At 40.2% G+C, this 20131-nt stretch overlaps 1 protein-coding gene across 1 annotated transcript; it reads left to right on the plus strand.

Moving 5' to 3' along the window:
• Positions 1-2762: 2762 nt before the first annotated feature.
• RUVBL1 (RuvB like AAA ATPase 1) lies at positions 2763-19336 on the plus strand. Its single transcript, XM_084214488.1, has 11 exons — positions 2763-3009; positions 3748-3834; positions 4462-4594; positions 8457-8608; positions 9879-9968; positions 10793-10942; positions 12256-12319; positions 13383-13581; positions 15308-15410; positions 18363-18454; positions 18754-19336. The coding sequence occupies exons 1-11, from the start codon at positions 2869-2871 to the stop codon at positions 18911-18913; spliced, it is 1371 nt and encodes a 456-aa protein (XP_084070614.1). The 5' UTR covers positions 2763-2868; the 3' UTR covers positions 18914-19336.
• Positions 19337-20131: the final 795 nt, after the last annotated feature.

Raw genomic sequence — 20131 nt, forward strand, 5'->3', positions numbered from 1 at the left:
AAAAGATGATATACAATGTGGAAGTTTAGTTCTAAACTTCCCAGTAGTTCCACTTGTACCCTGCTCTTCCTGGGGAATAAACAATTAATCCTGTGTGGTCTAAAGGATTAGTGTTTATTTTCTCTCATCTGAATATCCTCTTTTGCCCCTCTTTAACTGCAGCTTCAGTAAAATGCTCAAAGAGCATATGGAATGTGTAAAACAGTCAATACAATGAGCAATGCCAAACCCGGCACAGTTAAGTAATACTTGTGAGCAAATAAGAGGGAGAAGCCAGCATTACATTTATCCAGCAAACTATTTTTTACTTTTATTTCTATTGAGGTATCCTCTTCTACTACAAACACAAGCCCAAATAATTTTAATCATGTTTTCTGCAGGTCAATATTAAAATTGTCCTTTCATTGTAGCAGCAGATTTTATTTGCTGAACAGCAATGGTCATTAGCAGATAGAAGTTTTAGGCTCTAAATTCTGAGTTTGAGACATCTTATTGTTGTACACAAACAATTAACACTCTGTTTCTTATCCTCTTTAAGCAGGAAAAATCCCTAATTAGTATTTCCAAAGTTAAAGAATCTTATGTAGCATATCTGATTTTATAGACATAGAATATTTCTATCCTTCCTCCAAGTTACAGTGAAGATTAACAGCAATTCTCTATGCCTACCATCTACATTCCCATGTATTGAATTTCACCAAAAATAAATAAGCAAATATTATTAAATAGACTTTGAAATGCCATCATCTCAAAAACAGGTCTTGTTGCAACATCAAACAAGATAACATGGACCATATGGACACGTTTCAGTCTGAGTTAACAAATTATTATGTATTTCACCCTTTTGAGAAGGAGGGTCATACCTAGCCTGAACCCCTTGATAGCAACACCACTGCCTTCAGAGCTCTTACCAGACTTGCTAATTATTCTTCCAGAACTGGCAGAAACTTGAACTCTGACCAGACTTACCCACAGCACTTGCGGCAGTTTAATGCACTGGAGAAATCAAAGTTGTATATTTGCTCTTTTACAAGGGAAAAAGTCTGCAGCTCACTACCATTAGGTGTTTGTATTCTGCGACTAATATGACCCTGAGAGGATGTAGAGAGTCTAATGACATACACACTTTTCTAATTATTTAAAGAATAGCTCATATTTGTTAGTCAAAAATTCTTAGCTGAATGGTTATATAGCAGGATACCCTTACAAAGGTGCTGAACCACACATGTGTGCAATTATATTGTAATTACAAATTTAAACTAGAGTATGTAAATATAAACTGACAGAACAATTAACAGAAAAAGCAAGCAACAATAAGCAAAGTCTTTTCTTTGCCAAATTACATTTATAACAAAACTAATGGAAGCTCTTGAACAAAGAGGGAATGAATAGCATGCATACGGTTCACTGGGCTTTTGCAAATTGAACCATAACTCCCATCCTCCCTAAAACTGCTCTCTGAGTTAGTGCTGTCACAGGACTGCTTTTGCAATTCCCCTGGCAGTGCGCAGGAAAGCCAAGATGGCACCAGACATCAGTCCTGCCTCACACCACATTAATCCACTGGCTTTAAACACTGCAGACACAGACATGGTTTTATAATCACAGAAAACTCTCTATATCTATGAGAAGAGTCTCCTATCTTTTTTTTTTTTTTTTTTTTTGGGAGAGATCACAACATCTACAAAGAGAACTCACTGGAACTGCAGGCTCCCAGATCCCATCTAAAATTTCTCTGTCAGTGATCTCCATATGAAGCTTTTAAACCCCTGACAGAAGGCGCAGCAGAGTCACCAGCAAGCCCCTGCCAGGAGCTGTAGCATCACAGACCTCAGAAACAGGGATGTTTCTGCCAGGCCATGAGCTGACCTGCTGGGAAGCTGGAGTGTTTTCACCCATTTCAATTGCCTCAAATGCTTAGAGGCTTTCAAGATGCAGAATAGAATTATTCTGCAGTTTCACTGAACACTAGAAACAAGGAGCAACACCGAGCAGGTAGGAGACCACCCCCACTTTCCTTGGCAGGGGAGTTGGACTAGGTGGTCTCCAGAGGTCCTTTCCGACCTTAACGATACTGTGAATCTTTGACAAAGCTTTAGAAAACACCCTGGGGAAGCCTCGGCTTATTTTTGTGAGCTAAAGCCAGCCGGGGTTTTGATAAGGCTCAGGGCTCCTGGCGCACTGTCAGCGGCAGGACACAGAGCAGGGACGCCCAGCACTGCCCCAGCCCCGGCAGCAGCACAAACGCCGGCTCCAGAGCCACATCGCATTGTGGCAGGAAAAGGAAAAGAGAAGGAAAGGGAAAAGGAAAGAAAAAGCGTGCTTATGGTGCTGCAGGGCCAAGAAACCTGCGAGCAAGGACGAGCTGGTTCCGCCTCCAGGTGGGCTCCGCTCGCCTCTCCCCAAACCCCCCTTGCCGATTCAGAGAATCGCAGAACCACTTCGGTTGGAAAAGACCTCCGAGATCACAGGGACCAGCCCATGACGGGTCACCATCTTCCGAACCGGACCCTGGCACCGAGTGCCCCGTCCAGCGTTTCCCTGAGCCACTCCAGGGACAGCGACTCCGCCGCCCCCCTCCTTCCCGGCCCTACTCCTCCGCAGCGCCCGCGCCCGCCCGGACCGGCCGCGCACGCCGCACGCGGAAACGGGCGGGCGGACCCTAAAACCCTGAGCCCCCGCGGCTGACGGGCAGGCCCCGCGCCCAATGAGCGCCGAGAGCGCCGTGGCGGGGGCCAATGGTGGGGTGGGGGCGGGGCGCGCCGGCGCGCGCTGGGAGCCCCGGTAACGCGCGGGCCGCGTGCGAGGAGCGCGGGGCGGCCGGGCCGGAGCTGCCGCTGGCGCTGCGCTGTCCCGCCGGGCCCCGCCATGAAGATCGAGGAGGTGAAGAGCACCTCGAAGACCCAGCGCATCGCCGCCCACAGCCATGTCAAGGGGCTTGGGCTGGACGAGAGCGGCGCCGCCAAGCCGGCGGGGGCCGGGCTGGTGGGGCAGGAGAACGCGCGGGAGGTGAGCGCGGGGCCGGGCCGGGCCGGGTGACAAGTCCCCCGCAGCGAGTGAGAGTCGTGCCCGGGGTCCTCCGTGGGGCTGCTGCCGTGTGGGGCGATGGGGGCGGTCGGGGCTGTGCTTGCTCTGCTCCTGCTCCGCGCAGGGACCGTGAGGTCTCCCGGGTATCGGCGTAGAAACTGGGGTGTCAGAGGCGACGGAACGGCCAAAAGTCAGCAGGATTGATGCACCTGGGCATTGGAGCATCCGCTTCAGTGCGAGAGCCGGATAAAACCATCATAGAGTCCCTGTTGAAAGGTTTGGTTTGGAAGGGATGTTAAGGATGACCTCTCGTTCCAGCCCCCCTCCCGTGGGCACGGCACCTCCACTGGACCAGGTTGTTCAGAGCCCCGTCCAGCCTGGCCGTGGAAGAAGATCTGTAGAGGATCTGCGGCTCAGGAGCGAAGATTAATTTCTTGCTTTACTTTCAAACCTCTCTCTGTACTTGGGACTGCGAGAGTGGAGAAGGAGTCCAGGGCTAAAGATTGAGTTTCGTTTTCTGTGGTTTTTAATGTCTGTGTCAGATAACATGATTGTAGAAAGTCCGTTTTCATGATCTTGTCTTCCTTTTTGTCTACATGAAATTGAAATCTTTACTTTTTGTTAAACCTGTTATTTCTAAACACTTTAAGTTATGTTAAAACAAAAGGTACTGTAGGAATACTTGTGTTAACAGTGTATAAATACTTATTTAACTTACAGGCGTGTGGGGTTATAGTGGAGCTAATCAAAAGCAAAAAAATGGCTGGCAGAGCAGTGCTGTTGGCAGGACCTCCTGGAACTGGCAAGGTATTATTTTTCTATTTTGTTACAAAATAAAGTATTTCCAAATCTAGTTTAATTTGTTGTCAAAACCGTTTTAGGGTAGTGGTTACAAAATGTTTTCATATACCAGAATTTTTTTTCAATCAATGTATTCATGTTGTTTTCTACTTGATATTTTTACTTTTGCGGTGTCATTGACACTGGCAGTACCCAGTGTGTGTTCAGCATCTTGATTGTGAAACCACCTCTTGGAAGTTACTAAACACATAGGTAACAAGGGCTCTGAAAAAGTTTTAGAAGTTACTTGTGTATTAAAAGCCAGAATAGTTTTTCCTTGGTTTACATTTTTCCCCCCGTGCTATTTATTTATTTTTCACATCTGTATCAACTGTCAAATTCAAATGCCCAGTTTCATGTTTTCAGGGGTTTTTTTAAAGTCTTTGGCCAAGGTCACCTGTGTTGGAGGAGGGTTTGTTATATGTGAGAAATATATGTCAGATAGAATAGTCTTACTATTAAATTGGTAGTTGATGTATAGAAGGTGATGTAACGAGGAAATTTAACTTTGTGCAAAAAGAATAATTTCTTAATTCTCTCCAAAATTAATATCTGGTTGTTTTTTTGTTTTGTTTTTTTTTTTTCCATTTAAAGACTGCTTTGGCTTTAGCTATTGCTCAGGAACTGGGAAGCAAAGTTCCTTTTTGTCCTATGGTTGGAAGTGAGGTCTATTCCACTGAGATCAAGAAAACAGAAGTTCTAATGGAAAACTTCCGACGTGCAATTGGTAAGTTTCAGGAAAATAAGAATTAAGTGTTTGCATGATACTTTGCTTTTTCCCAGTCATCTAAAAAGGAAAAACTTTTCAGTGGTCAAGACCTTTTCAAATTTTTGTATGCTTATTTTCTTCAGTGATAATCTTAATTTAGTGAATCTCTTTCACACTTAGTGGAGTCGGGTTTTCTGTTCACAAACTGTAATTTAATTTTTGTATTTTGGTTTACACTTCACCAGATTGTCTCATCCACCACATTCACCTCTGTGTTTTGCCTGTGACTGAATAAAGCTGAAAGAAAAAATAATTTTTATTTTTTTACAGTAGCAGAAGTACTTGTAGACAGAAAAATGCTCTTCGTGTTTCTTCATTTAGTGATTTCACCCTGCTAAATAAACAGACTTAATCAGGGGCTCCCAAACAGCAGCATTACCCTGACTTACTGTTCCAGTGAGCACAGAGGAAGTTCCTTGCCAACTAAATTAATGCTGTAACTTAATGTCATCCTCAGTTCTCTGGTGCATTTACAAGTTTGATGTAAATTGCTTTAATTTACAACACAGCCTAAGTGACAATCTAAAATCTCTTACACAGCTGCTGCTGACAGCTGATAAATGCAGATAGAAGTGGCCCTTTTTTATGTGAGGATTTGATAAAGAGAGCCCAGTTGATTTTAGTCCTAAACATATTAACAGTAATTCTCCTGTTTCAGTACCATGTTTCATCTTGGGCTTAATTTGGCAGCAGCAGGGTGAAATCTCTCAGTTCTTCAGTGAAACAAAAGTATTCCATTGACTTTTATAAGAAAGCAGCTTTCAGTAGTCTCTGGTCTTCTGGTTACTGGCAGGGCCTTGGGGAGGGAAGCCTCAGTAGTCTGCAAAATTTCCTTGATGTGATGAAGTTCCCTGTCAGAGGTTTGGAAACCTGAACCAGCAGGTGGAACTTATGCCATCCATGTTGTCAGTTCTAGAGATAGCAGAGATTTAACAGCCAGCTACATTGTTAGTTCCCTGCATTCCTTGAATGTCAGTAGAGAGACACTTCTAAACAAATATTAGTGTTAATGAAAGATGGAGCTTCTTTTATTCCTTTCTGTTGAATTCTGTGTCACATTTTCATAACGCAGCCTTTATTGATTATTTTTATGTGTTTAAAAAAAATTCTCTGAATTATTTTAAAGTACTAGTAACCACCATTTCTTATAATGAAACACTTTCCAGTTGAGTTTTAATCTCATTTAGCTTCCCTGCTAGGTAAAGAAATATTTTACAAGGGTACATTTAAAAAAAAAAATTCTGTGCAGTGTGGTTGGGTCTGGATACAAGGGAAGTTTCAGCCCACATGTCCATCAGTACTTGAAAGTATTAAGTTAGGTTCTGTTAAGTTTTGTTTGGTTGTGTCTCCTTGGTAGCAGGTTCTGTGTACATCATCATTGCTCATACAATGCATTTTGCTTTCAAGGAGTTTAGCCACCTGAATTTTTAAAAATTATCAGAGATGTTAACATCAAATTTTTTACTTAATGGTTGGGGTTTTTTTCTTGGAAACTACAGTCTGACTGGTTTGGATCACTTTACAAGAAAGTAGGAGTTACTCTGAGTTTAGAGAATTTTTATTGTTGAGAGTCTTTTAATAACAGACTCGACATAGTCTCATGGCCAGGTAGTGTTTGGGATGCAGTAGAGAGATTATAATATGTAAGAAACCTATAAGGACAGAGTGGAAATGTAGAGATCAAATTGGTTTATGGTTTAAAAGAAATTTAACCTGATAGATTAATCCTGTAGAGAGCTCATTAGCAGCTGGTGAGGATGATGATAACAGTTAATGTTAGGAGCTCAGTTGCAGTAAGAAATAACTGCTGCAGTAGGCATTTGAGTGGTGTAACTGTTCCTTGTGTTGCCAAGCTGTACCTGCCAATGGGTGGAGCAAGCCCTGTTCAGCTCCATGGAGTGCTGTTGAATCAGAGCATCAAACAGCCCACAGTTGCTGCCTTGGTTTTGTGTCTTATTTGGAAGTAGGAAATCTTTCTAAGAACTCTTCTAAGAATGAAGTTTGTAGTTGACACATACATATTCACTTGAAATCAAGGGATTATCAGCAGCAAGTTCAAAGCATCAATTACCTTTGTTCAGAGCGTGTTCATCTGTAAATATTTTCTACAGACACCTCTCTAAGAGCATATTAGTCTGGATTAGAGGAAGGTTTCTGAAGCAGATCTCTGGGTTTGTCCTTGCTGACTTGGCTTTGACTTGTGTTGTGAGCAGAATGAGCACGTGAACTCAATTCTTTCCAGATGAAATGGAGCTGGAAGATCCATTCCATGCTTCAGCAGCATACAAATCATACCCCAAACACAAACAGGCTGCCACATTTTCAGAGCAGGGTAGAGCTTGTGCTGGAAATTTAAAGCAAAGCAAAGAGGGTAAGCAAACCTGGTCCAGTTTGTGGCAATAGCAGTTTCAGTTTGCAGATTCCCATATTGCTTTGCACTCATTGCTCATGAGCCAGTGTGGTCCAGCCTTGTCTAGGTCAGTTTTTTAACTCAGAGGTTCATTAATTTCTGTCTGATGCTTTGGCATACCTGAAGAACATTTTAAAAATTACTGAAATTAACTTTGTATACAACTTTTTATGTCATCATAAGTAGGAGAAAGCAAACATTTCCTACCAAGAATTTATGACAGTTAGGCTGTTTCTCACATTTCAGATCCTGGTCTGAATTTGGGCCCAGTAGAGGGAGACAGACTCGTATTTGTCAGTTCTTTATAGCCTCTATCAGCAGCTCAAAATTACTGGTGAAGTGTCTGATCTATTTCAAAGCGAAATGAAAAGTTACGGAACAAGCAAAGGTTTATAGAGTCACAATACCCTCAGACTGGGCAGGATGACTTCCTTGTATCTTGTTACAGCCCATTCATTATTTTTGGTATGGCATGTGTGTCTCATAAAATACTTCATGGAGTTTCTTCAGATGTGGATTCTTTGAACTTAGTGTAGTTAGAACATACATAATTGTAGTGGTGGTGGTGATGATAGTGGGTTTGCTTTGAAACAGTCTGCCTGCAAATGTCTTCAGCTCTGTATTATTTATCAATTTAAAATAACTTAGTTAATTACAGTAATTGTGACTGGAACAGAATATAGCCAGATATTCTGGTGATTGCTTGGCTGTCTGAAAATTAACTAAGTAAGGATGTAATTTTCAGCTATTTTGAAATAGTTGTAAATTTGCATTGTAGCAATTTCTGCTAAATTTAGCTCACCTTTTGCTACTGACTTTAAAAATATTTGAAATTGTTCATAAACCCTTTAGTAATTTTATGACATTCTGGCACAATACCTGTTAATCAATTTATGTTATATTTTTAACTCAGCTGCTAAAGTATAAAATTTTTTATGAAATTGTTTTTTCTTCTGTCTTTTTGTTAACTTTGAAGAGCTTTTTTGATGGTCCAAAAACTGTGTAAATCTCATTATTATATTAATGTCACTAGCTTCAGAAGATGGTCTGTGTTTTTGGCTTTAGTATAGGGAGCAAATCAAGAAAATTTCCTCTTTGTGGGAGGGAAAAGAGACAGAGGATCCTAACATTTGTTTCAAAAACTAATAATAATGAATAGAAGAAATTAATTTCTGAAAGTTTAATAAGCTTCTTACCATGTCAGAACTTGGACTGAGCTCTCATTCTGATGTACAGGATGGATATTCTCACTTAATATTGAAGAAGAGAGCAATAATTCTTCTTCCTGCCTTTAAAAGTAAAACATTACCATGAAATGTAGTGCACCCTAACAATATATTGCATTTTGTTGACAGTAAAGCAGCAGACTCCTAAGTGCATACTGAAATGATTTTAAACAATTTCTTGCAGGGTTGAGGATTAAAGAGACCAAGGAAGTTTATGAAGGAGAAGTCACAGAATTGACTCCCTGTGAGACTGAGAATCCTATGGGGGGATATGGCAAAACCATCAGCCATGTAATTATAGGACTCAAAACTGCAAAGGGTACCAAACAGTTGAAGGTAAGTGTGGTAGAGTCTCAGAGATTTCCTTAAGTATTTTGGGTTTGCAGCTTCTATTTTTAGCACTACTTATTTCCATTTCAGGCTCTTGATCCGCTCTGTCAAGTGGGGCTGCCTGGAGGCTGCTTTCTTTGGCTAGACAACTTTATCCTGACTGTTTATCTGCTTTATGTAGAATATTTAGATATTGGTCTTGTGTCCTACTAATTGCAATAGGAGATAAACCCATCATCACTTGGTTAGCAGCTGCCGTTTCTCTGTTTGGCAGCGCTCACCTGTATGTCTTCAAGGAGTTAAAAGGGAGTTTTAATAGGAAGAGATCCTGATGCAATTTTGTAAATGACAAGTACCACAAAAAATGGGCTGACTTGGCAATCTGAGCTTCATTCTGTCTCAGTCTGTGATACACTCTGACCCTGGCTATAAATTAATGTTCATGGTAATAAACATACGAGAAAGGCCTTGTTTGGTTTTGTTTTTGTGATTGTCAGGAACCAAATTTTTGAGGATGGCTTGGGAAATATTGGCTGTTTAAATATAAATTATTCTTTCTGTCACATCTTTTCTTTCTACATGGGGTGTCATGCTCTAGTGAATATTTGATAGAGAACTGGAAATTGAGCTGGTGTGTTGCCAGCTCAGGCCCACTTTCCTTTTGTTTTCTTGGCTCCATTCAATTTCCCTGTCAGACTTGGAGAGAACTAAAAGCTGTCTCTGTTGTTAAGTATCATCTTTCATTTGTTCACTCTGAAAACAAGGAAATGAAGAGCAAAAGTGAATAAACATGTACCAGGAGAAACAAAGGCATCTAATATATTCCACACCCACTCTCCCTCACAGAGCTCCACAGAGGATAAGGACTCAAGAAATCAAGGAACATTGATTCATATATTCTTATATTCAATGCTATAGCTAGATTTTTTATAAAAGTTTTCCTGGAAAGCTAGAGAACTACTGTTTCTTAGGTATAAATACATTGTCACATTAGTCAGAGGTATGTTTTGTAGCTGGTACCATTATGTTTCTGGCACTGTCACTTCCTTTTGGATAGCAGAATTTTTTGTAAGACAGTAAGTTCTGTGCATCTTCCAGATTTATTTGCTATCCCTACTCCAAACGTTACAGCTTTATAAAATCCTAGAGGTATTGTCAGGGTGAGTTGCAGTTTAATTTCGTTGATGGGAGTGAGCTTCAAACTGAGTTTTTTTACCTTGATTACCATAACAATATGGAGCTGTTTTGATCAACTGTGCTGTTTGCTTGTCTCCAGCTGGACCCGAGCATTTTTGAGAGCTTGCAGAAGGAGCGAGTGGAAACTGGTGACGTTATTTATATTGAAGCAAACAGTGGAGCTGTCAAGGTAAAAGAAAAGTTCTGTACTTTTATGCAGCTGTATGTTTTTTGCAGACCTTTCTCTGCCTTTGTCAGAAGGCTTTCTGATTTATTAACCTTAACTGACATCATATGGTTACACAGAAATTTTAAAAAGAGCCCAGTCCTTTCCTTATCAGGAGAGAAAAGTCTCTTTTGCACCCAAAGGATGTGGAGATCTGGTTCACAATTAAGGTCATCTGGCAAGGAAGCTATCACTGATGCTGTCTGGATGGGTTTTCTTTTCTGTAAGATCAAGGCATCTCTAAGGGAAGAGGGGAAGAACCAAACAACTTTAGTCATTTTCAGGCTGACATGTGCAGCGTATTTAATCTTTCTTTTATCGCTCTGATATTTTCTCCACAAGATATATACATGTAGAAGGGAATACTGCATTAGTTAGCATTCTTTTCATATCTGATTTAGAAAGTGTATAGTGATACTTGCTGTTTAATGGATGAGCATAATATTTTCTATCATAATAAATCACCCACCTACAAAGGAGGTTCTCCCAATCTCTGGTTAATCTGCTGGATTTGTCCTTTAGCAAGAATTGTGTATGGTAAAAGAAGGGGAGAGAGGACTAGAATATTGTTGCCACTGAAAATATCAGGTGTTTCTCAACAGAGTTTTTGAGCTTTGATCAGCAGATAAGGTATGCCTGTTGCTAAGCAGGGAGTGGGATGTCTGAATTGTCAGCTGAAGCTTGTCAGAACTGGAATTGTGAACTAACTATGTTATCAAATTCATGTCACTCAAGGTTTTGGTACTGGAATAATTTCTATACCTGGGTTTCTCTTTTTTGTTCCTCAGAGGCAAGGCAGGTGTGATATCTATGCTACAGAATTTGACCTTGAAGCTGAAGAGTATGTTCCCTTGCCAAAAGGTGATGTGCACAAGAAAAAGGAAATTATTCAGGATGTCACCCTGCATGACTTGGATGTGGCCAATGCTCGACCTCAGGTATCTGACTTCACAGATGAAATCTTTACAGAAAAATTATTTGAGATAGTTGTGATGTTACCAGAATAATTGAGATGTAGGAAGTTGAGCTAACTCACCCTCAGATTCCACTGTAGGAAAAGCAGTAGGTGTTACACCTGGAAGCCAGTCTAGCTCAGGGCACTGCCATGGAGGTTAAAGAGGTTAAAGCAGTTGCTTCCTTAGAATTCACGCACCTGGTCATGGAATACTGGTCAGGATAACACTCCTAGCACTACAGAGAATGGTCTGGGAGTTGTAGAACAGCTTCCACACAGGTATTTGGGATCCACCACCTTCACAGTTAATGTATAATCTAGACCCTGCTCTCTTTCCCTCCACCAATGTGCCTCATCACTTACAGAAAAAGAGCATTGTGGGCTGTTGCCTCTGACCAGAAAAAGGGATTATTGCTTTCTCTCTAGAAGGAAAGCTGCCTACAGGTGTGAGGTAGCAGCAGCCAAACCTGCATAATTTCACTTAATGGAAGTTCTGAATGCAGATTAATATATTCTGCTGTGTTTATGGTTTTATAACCATGAAATGGAAACTGCAAGGACTGTGATAAAAGGTATCTTAAGTATTTTTGACTGCTGTGGATTCTGTTGATGTTCTTACTTATTTCAGGAAATGTTTCATAGCCACTTGTTAAACTTCTTTGTGAATTTCAGTAGGGTTCTGCATGTATTGCAGCAAAAGAAACCCCAGAAAATAGAAGAATTACTCCTTGCTGTGTCTTAACATAAATCCACTCTTGAGGCAATTCTATCTGTGTAAAAAACAGAAGTCACTAACAGGTTTAAAGGCTGGAATCCCTACAGTAAAAAAATGCAACTCTTTAACTTACTTAATTTCAAAATAATTTGAAAAAAATTATTTTCTAAAAATCATGGTATTAAAAAGTTACAAAATTTAGAATCATTCTTCCTATGTTGACAGGCTGAACACCTACTGTGCATGCAGGCAATCCATGTGTCTGTGTTCCCTGACAACTTCATTCCTTATGAGTTCCTGTGTTACAGTTTTTTCAAAAGAGGATATCTCATTTTGATTTTTTTAAGCTCTCCAAATGAGCAAGGATGAGGAGGTAGCAAGGATGGAGGAGGTAGCTAGGTGACATTGTTTAGAATACTGCTGTGGTGAGTAAACTTTGACAGATTATCAAAAACTGCTGTTACAAAGTATGAAGTTAACTCTAAGAAACAATTTCTCTGACCGATCCCTGATCTGTAAAGTTCCCAAGGTGTGTGCTTACTACATGACCTCAAAGCTGATCCGTTGCTTTATTTTCCTAGGGAGGACAAGACATCCTTTCTATGATGGGACAGTTGATGAAACCTAAGAAAACTGAAATTACTGGTATGAAACCTCTATGGAATTTTGAGATTATATAAACTATGGGTTTTCCAGTTAGAAAAGGATTTAAAATAGGGTTACTATATTTAAATGAATGCATACATAATACATATTCATAAATACTCAGATTTCCAGAAGTAGTGATACAGTTTCTAGAATTGCAGTGGCTGGAGACAGTACAAGTTACTGGTTCATGTATGTAGTGGTAAAATGTATCCAGTGCTCTGTACCCATCTTCCTTTGGAGAGGTCAGAATGGCAGTGCCCATCCTACAACATTCCTGCCACAGTGTGAGGTTCAGGCTTTCAGCAAAGAGCCAAACTGAATACAGCAGTAATACACAAATTCTAGAAAGTGATGTAGCAATCATACTGAATTTTGGTGGAGTACAAGAATGGCATCTCTATAACAGCTGTATAAGGACAGGATGCTCCACATGCCCTGCTGCTCTTCCCACCTGCAGGTCTTTGGAGAAAACAGTATCTACAGACAGATCTGCTCTCCTTTTTGCTTTGATAGAAATGATGCTTCACTAAGTTACTATCTAAATTTAAATCAAAATCTGTTTCAATACCTAACTGAACGGTCATCTTTTGAAGTATTCTGTCTGTCCCAGAGATTGCTTTGCTTATTCTGGTACCAGATACGTTGATGTAACATCTGCCCTAGGTTTGAGAGCAGTAGGTTCACAGAAACATTTCTTTTTTGGTTAAACACAACTTCTTTGCTGAAATAGGGTAGCAAGATTTCATTCTTTCAGTGATGTTCTTTTCAGCCATGCAGAAACTTCAGTAAGTTTTGTGTTTAAAATGAGGTTTGACTTGACTTCTCCACCCCCTACCAAACTCCACAAACCTACAACAATCAATTTTTCACATGTGAGTATTTCAGTTAGAAATACTTTGTTGCACAGATACATCCCCAACACAGTATGAAATGTCACAAAATTTTAGAGTGACAGGTATTTTCCTTGTGGCAGTAAGATACCAATTTTCCTTGCTTCAAGCTTTACCCTCTGACCTATAGTTCACTAGCAGAACAACCAACAATTTCTTTTTGTTCTCAGACAAACTTCGAGGAGAGATAAATAAGGTGGTGAACAAATACATTGATCAAGGCATTGCAGAGCTGGTGCCAGGTGTGCTCTTTGTGGATGAGGTTCACATGCTGGACATTGAGTGTTTCACATACCTGCACCGAGCACTGGAATCTTCTATTTCCCCCATTGTCATCTTTGCTTCCAACCGAGGAAACTGCATTATCAGGTATGATGTCTAAACTTGAATTTGTCACTTTGCATTGTTCCATAAACCTTGGAATTAGCTGTGTCAGTAGAGTTACAATCTTTGAAGGCTTTTGTCTCTGACACTGACACCTGTGATAATCCTTTGCGTGAGTTACAAGCTGCATTGGTGCTCAAGAACTGCTCATGAGTTTCATGATGGGACAAGCATTTAACACCAGGCTGACTGGAATTCCTCCTTTCCCCTAACACATCTCTCCTCCTCTAACAGTCTGAACTGTTTCACTTCTGGGTGATCTGTGACAGTTACCATTCTCATTGTATACCTCAATACATCTGTTGCTTGCACATTAGGGACATCAAAAGCACCAGAGCTACAAACCTCTAATACCATTCTTTCCTGTTTCTGGATTATTTTGCTGCTTGCAATCCTAATTCCATCAGACTTCAGCTTCTTGTTCATACTGGTAAAGTGTGTCACAGTTCAGCCTCTCCCTTTTCCTGCTATTTTAGTCTGGCGTTTTGTGATTCTTCAGTCTTGCCAACCAACTTGTTTTTCATTTCCACTTCACTTTGATATTTTGCACCCACAAAATGCATTCTTTGCATGTTCAGTAAAAGTTCTCTCCTCTGATTTCAGAGTCTTCTGTAAGTTCTACTACCAGTTTGTGGTCTAGGTCTAATTATGTCTAAACAAGCTGTCATTAGCAATGATTGCTACTCTTTGGATTGATTTAATTCAGCTGTATAACCAGCTTTTCCTTTCCCTCATAGTGGCTCATCTGGTATTAATCTTTCTCTGTTTGCATTGGTTAGAAGTGAGAATGATAAGCCCTTCGAAAATGTTTAAGATGGGCATTACTTCACTCTGTTTGCAAAGATATAAAAAAGCTGTCTTGTAAAAGTAAAGGAAGTAGAGATCTGTCAGCATGGATTCACTGCAGATCTTGTTATGAAAAAGCTGTGATTTAAGAAAGGATATTTTCCATATAATAGTGACAGCTAATATTGGAGAACCATGGCCAGAGCTGCAGCTACCTAAATACTAGCACTGGACTTAAAAGTGTAATTCTTTACCAGCACTTCACTGCTTTTACTGCAATCTGTGTGATTCTCCTAAATTAAATCTGGGTATCTTTTGACTTCACAGTAAATTACAGTGGTCTTGGGAAACCAAGAGTGCATGTGTCTGCAGGCTGTGCTGCTGGGTGTTGTATGTCAAACAAATAAAATGGTTGAGGATCTAGATCCTGCCCTGTTCCTTCATACAGAGACATAAACTTCTCAGTTTGCTGGATTGCAGGCATGGAATGTAAACCACCAAAGTATTCACCCGAGGGACTGGAGAGAATGGCTTGCTCAGCAACAGGGGTTGTTCTCCAAATGGATGATAGTATATATAATTTCTGCTGATACTGCTAAACAACTTAGTAAGAATGATTTGTTCCTTGCTGGAGGATGCCTTGGAACATTAGATAAGGCTGTGTTGTGAGATACAATACAAGAAATCACTTCTCAGTATATTTGAGAGGCATGTTTAAGAGCTCCAGCAATAGTGTTTGTTTCCCTGGGGCTGTCTGAAATGAACCTTAGACCAGAATGTTTCCTGTCTCTGACCCAGGGCTATATGTCTCTGTGGACACACAACAATTGTAGACTAGTGTAGACACTCTGTACTGATTTTAACCAAATCAATGTACTGAACTCCCAGTAGTGTTTGATTTCTTTCTGTTTGATTTCTCCTCTAGAGGGACAGAGGATATTGTGTCTCCTCATGGAATACCATTGGACCTGCTGGATCGAGTCATGATTATCAGAACCATGCTCTATACACCCCAAGAAATGAAGCAGGTATGCACAGGATTTTAAAGAGCTTGTTACAAGTCCCCAAAGTTGTGCACAGCTTCTGCCTTTTCTGTTACTGTAGAGATGTTTGGCTCTGTGGTCACCATGGCTTGTGCCAGAAAGCTTCCTGCTTGCTAAAGCCTGCTTCTCTCGGAGTCAGTACAGAGAGCTGGTTAAAGCTGTGCACACAACCTCTCTGACTCCCAGCCACTGAGGAGTTGCTGAGTACATGTGGAGCTGAAAGAGGCACCTCACTTGCAGGAAGAGATGAACTGTGAGCTGAAACAGTCTCTTGCACAGATGTACTTTCCACAGTTAGCAGATTTCAGCAGGTAGTGCATTTTCAGTTGGTATAAAATGAAGTGTCACATCATGGGATCTTTAGTCCCAGACCTCAGGCTTTTCCCTCACATGAGAGGGATTGAGGAATACCACCTCATGTGCTGCATTTTTGCCTTTATGCCCTTATGTACTGTAGCTTTAACCTACTGAGGGTCTCTCCTGAAATGGGGAGAATTCAATGCTCCTAGTTAAGTTTGGAAATGTAAACACAGAAAGTGTTGCAGAGATATCCTTCCAAATGCTTGAAGTTTTCCTGTGGGGCCATCACAATGTATTGTGTATTGATTATAATGCTTGGTGCCATTAGGATGCATTGTGTCAAAGATCCCCCCTCATTAGCCTCTCAGTGCTGGGAAGTGACACAATGCAGGAGACATTAAGGTTTACCATGTCAATTCTTTGTATTATTTAAGAGATAGTGTCAGTGGAGGAGAGTGTTATGCCAGATAATGGTCTCCTGCTGCTGGAGAAGTGCCAAGGTGACATGGATGCATTTATGGAACAGAGGCAAAGCTTCCTTTCACTTGGTTTGAGGAGCTTTTCATTGATGATGGCCTGAGCTGTTCTCAGGATGATTTTTTTTGTACCTAAAGGACACTTTAAAGCATTGTGGTGTAGATTGCACTAGAAGCAGCCCAGTGATGTAACAGTACAATTAAGTTTAGTCTACAAAACAAATTTTCAGTGTGACTTGTACTCAGCCTGGGGGTATTAAAGACTGTCTGGATTTCCCTGTAGTACAAGTGAATTCTGTGTAGTTAGTGCTGTGTTACCATGCAGGTAAGACAATTACTGAATGCTGATGTTCAGAAGAGCTGGGTAAGTGCTGGGATTTCCACCTTCCCCAGGGCTGAAGGAAAGGAAGTGTTCAGAGTAGCATTTCCTAAAGGTAAAAATAGAGTTCAGACATTTGGCCCCATAAATCATGTTCCCATAGTCAGATAACCTCATCTTCCCTTAAATTAAGGCTTTTGAATGGCAGCTTCTCATGGGAGAAGAGGAGGAACTGTTGCACTTAACTTTGGCTTCTAACTAAGTGCAGTTGGGGTGGGGGTAAAAACAAGGCATAAGTAGGTTCTCTATTTTTACTCCCATTTGTCTTTCATGTTAGGAGGAAGTTTCTGCTGCTGATGTTTCTGTGTGAGACTGTCTTCACAATTGATTCCTTTTTTAGCACAGAATCTGGTCATGTATCTACTGAAAGTTTCTTCATAACCAGTTCAAAAAAATTTTTGGGGCATGTTGCTCTGAGACAAGACACACAGTAACCTTAGTGCAACCGGAAGAGGGGAAAAAATGCACTTTCATGCTTATTCTAGTCAGGTGGTGTTGTAATCAAACTTTTTTGCATAAGTGCCTTGGATATTAAAGGTTATAATTGAGATGTTTTGTTCCTAATGTATTTCACCTGATAAACACTTGTTTTTCTATTCCACAGTAAATGCATATGTAAGCAAGTGGTGGATTAATGGCTTGGGCCCTAGTCCTTGGGTAATGTTCTACCAGGTTATAGATAAAAAGTTATTCTGAAAAACATTGTTGAAGATGTGACCTTCAAAACCTTGTTTGTAGCAGAGGGAGAACAAAGTAGCAGTGTTTGAATGAAGGGAAGGGGATGTCTAGGTGATCTACAGGTAAAAAAATCTTCAACCTGAAATTGCAATTGGCAGCAGCATGGCCAATATTCAGTGCACATATCTTAGCACCAACTTTCTGCCATTTCAAGCCCCTCTCTTCCTCTGCTCCCTGAGCGCATTTTTATGGCTTTAATTTAAACGAGTGCTTCTTGATATCTTGTTTACAAAGCTGCCAAAGTGAAAAATACCTGTATTATATGAGGCTTGCAGTTCCAGAGTTATCTCTGCACTACAACACAACATCATTATCCAGTCTGCCCCTTATCACTCAGCTGGTAATACAGACTACCGAGAGACTTGTGCCACTTTTGTTACAGCTTTATATGCTCCAGCTTATTGGTGATATCTTCCTCTCCAACTTTGTAAAGATCTTCAAACTGGTACAAGCCTGAGACTGTTCTTGAAAGATTAGATTCCTCTTAGTGATTTTTTTTTTTCTTCTTGAAGGAATAGGTGAATCATAGAAAGTAACTTTTTGATTTATTTTACTATCTTCTTGTCAATTGAATAAAAAGTATGTTGTGAGCTGCTAAGGAAAGGGTGTAGCTTTCTGTAGGGCTTTTTGGAGGGCTCTGCTGTACAGCACCGGTGATACACTGCAGAATTCAGTAACTGCTGTGGCTATCCAGAAGCCTCCAGCTGCCCCAAACTTCTGACATACATTTTCCATTTTCTAAGTTCTCATATTCTGCTCTTTATTTAGTAGGTAGGCTTTGCTAAGTGTGCAGAGTTACCATGAAGGGTTAGCAGTCCAGATGTGTTACTTGACCTTCCTTGTGTGATAACAGTTTAACATTGTATTTGTCTATTCAAAGACTTAGAATTCTTCAAATTTTGGTTTAGTGATAAGTTACACCAGGGTAACTCTCCACAACATCTTGTTTGGTAGCATGTCTCATCTCTAAGCTAATAGTTTACAGATACTAGGTAATTTGGTGTTAATTGTTTGGGCACATACCTCACTTACTCTTCCCAACAGATCACAAAACTTCGTGCTCAGACAGAAGGGATAAATATCAGTGAAGAAGCTCTAAACCACTTAGGGGAAATTGGTACCAAGACAACCCTAAGGTAAGATGGGCAGAGTTTTCTATTCAGCATGACTGGGTCTAATGCCACTGTAGGACAACTCACTGTTAGGAGCAGACAAACCTCTCCTTTACAATGACATGGTCTGTTAACAATCATTGAAAAAAGAGTGGTAATGTTCCTCTTTTCTTCTTTAAAGAATGAATGTGCTGGAGTGCTTGCTGACTTTCTCATACTGCTGGTAGAGCTGTGTTTCCTAGCAAATGTCCGAGCTCTGTGTATCTCCAGTTCCCTGGGATGCACTGAGTTGTAATTACTCATCTGCCTCTGTTTGATCACAGGTATGCTGTGCAGTTGCTGACCCCAGCTAACCTGCTTGCCAAGATTAATGGGAAAGACAGCATTGAGAAAGAGCATATTGAAGAAATAAATGAACTTTTCTATGATGCTAAATCCTCAGCAAAAATCTTGGCTGATCAACAGGAGAAGTACATGAAATGAAAAGCTTATCATGTTCCATGCTTTGAAGTAGCTTTAACCCTTAGCCAGGGCTGGCTTAGTTATTGAATGAGAAATGTTAATGGTTTGTCTCTTTTGGGACTGAAGAATATTTAAATGTTGGACTGCTTTGTCAGGCCAGAATTAACTAGTGAGTGTTCCTATTTCATTATCAACAATAAGATGCTCCATGGTTTGTGTGTAACGTCTTAGTCTCCCTTTTCTCGGTATATGTGACATTAGTAGCTCTTGGCCCATCAGTTTTGTCCTTAGATTTCGTTACAGAAGAGCTCCAACTGAAGTTGATGCTTAAGAACAGTCTATTTTCTTTATGAATCCTGGTTTAAAATAGTCTCCTTTTACAGATGATAACTTTTTGGTTTTGAATCAAAGTTAGTCTGAAGTGCTTTATAATAAAACATGTCAAGAATATTGGAAGTGTGTGTGTGTTCACTCTGGATGTTGACCTGTCTAAGAAACAGTCAAAATAAATTGGAATTAACAAAGCCAAATATGAGTGAAATGGATCTGCAACACAAAAATAGATTGCAGCAAAGGGAAAGATAGTTTGGGACCTTTTGAAAGTGTTTACTTCTTTGAGGGGTTTGGGTTTTATTTCCTGAAGACTTCCTTACAGAATGCAGAAATACATAATCATTATCTTAGCCCTATTGAAATACTTTCCCTCATAAAAACTTAAATTTTTATTGGGTTTTCCTAAAGCGGATTAAAAAATATTAATTTCCACCATGATTAGCTATTTTTTGCACTATCCCCACTTTCTTGATCACTTAGAATCAGGAAAAATTTTCAAACTAAAACTGAAATCCCTCTCTGCACAGTCTGGATGAACTTCAGCTTAGTCTCATGTTCACAGCTGTGTGAAGCATGGATACCTGATTGCTTCACAGCACTTTGAGGTTAAATGAGTCATGATTTAGATCCTGAAACTCTGAAATACAAACCTCTGTAACCACATAAATGGATGTATTGGAGAAAAAATGTAGAAGCCTTATCAAGTGACTAACCTCACATTCCTTATTAGACCCTTTAGGGATTTAAAACTCTCTATGTACACTACTTAAATAAGCATTTCTTGGGGAAGGGTGGGAAAAATAGTAACTTATCACAGGGGGCAAGGTTTAAATGTCCTTTTTAGAATATGCATAGTGGACATTGAAGAGGATGACTTTTCAATTAACTCATCAAAATTTTCATCTA

The sequence above is a fragment of the Fringilla coelebs genome (assembly GCF_963513975.1).
Source record: "Fringilla coelebs genome assembly, chromosome: 13".
Lineage (NCBI taxonomy): Eukaryota > Metazoa > Chordata > Aves > Passeriformes > Fringillidae > Fringilla > Fringilla coelebs.

What these genes read in the sequence shown, in the direction of transcription:
- RUVBL1 (XM_084214488.1), top strand. Translation starts at nt 2,869, where the DNA reads ATGAAGATCGAGGAGGTGAAGAGCACCTCGAAGACCCAGCGCATCGCC. An exon ending in GGCAGGAGAACGCGCGGGAG is followed by an intron (nt 3,010 to 3,747) that starts GTGAGCGCGGGG and finishes TTTAACTTACAG; the next exon opens with GCGTGTGGGGTTATAGTGGA. An exon ending in GACCTCCTGGAACTGGCAAG is followed by an intron (nt 3,835 to 4,461) that starts GTATTATTTTTC and finishes TTCCATTTAAAG; the next exon opens with ACTGCTTTGGCTTTAGCTAT.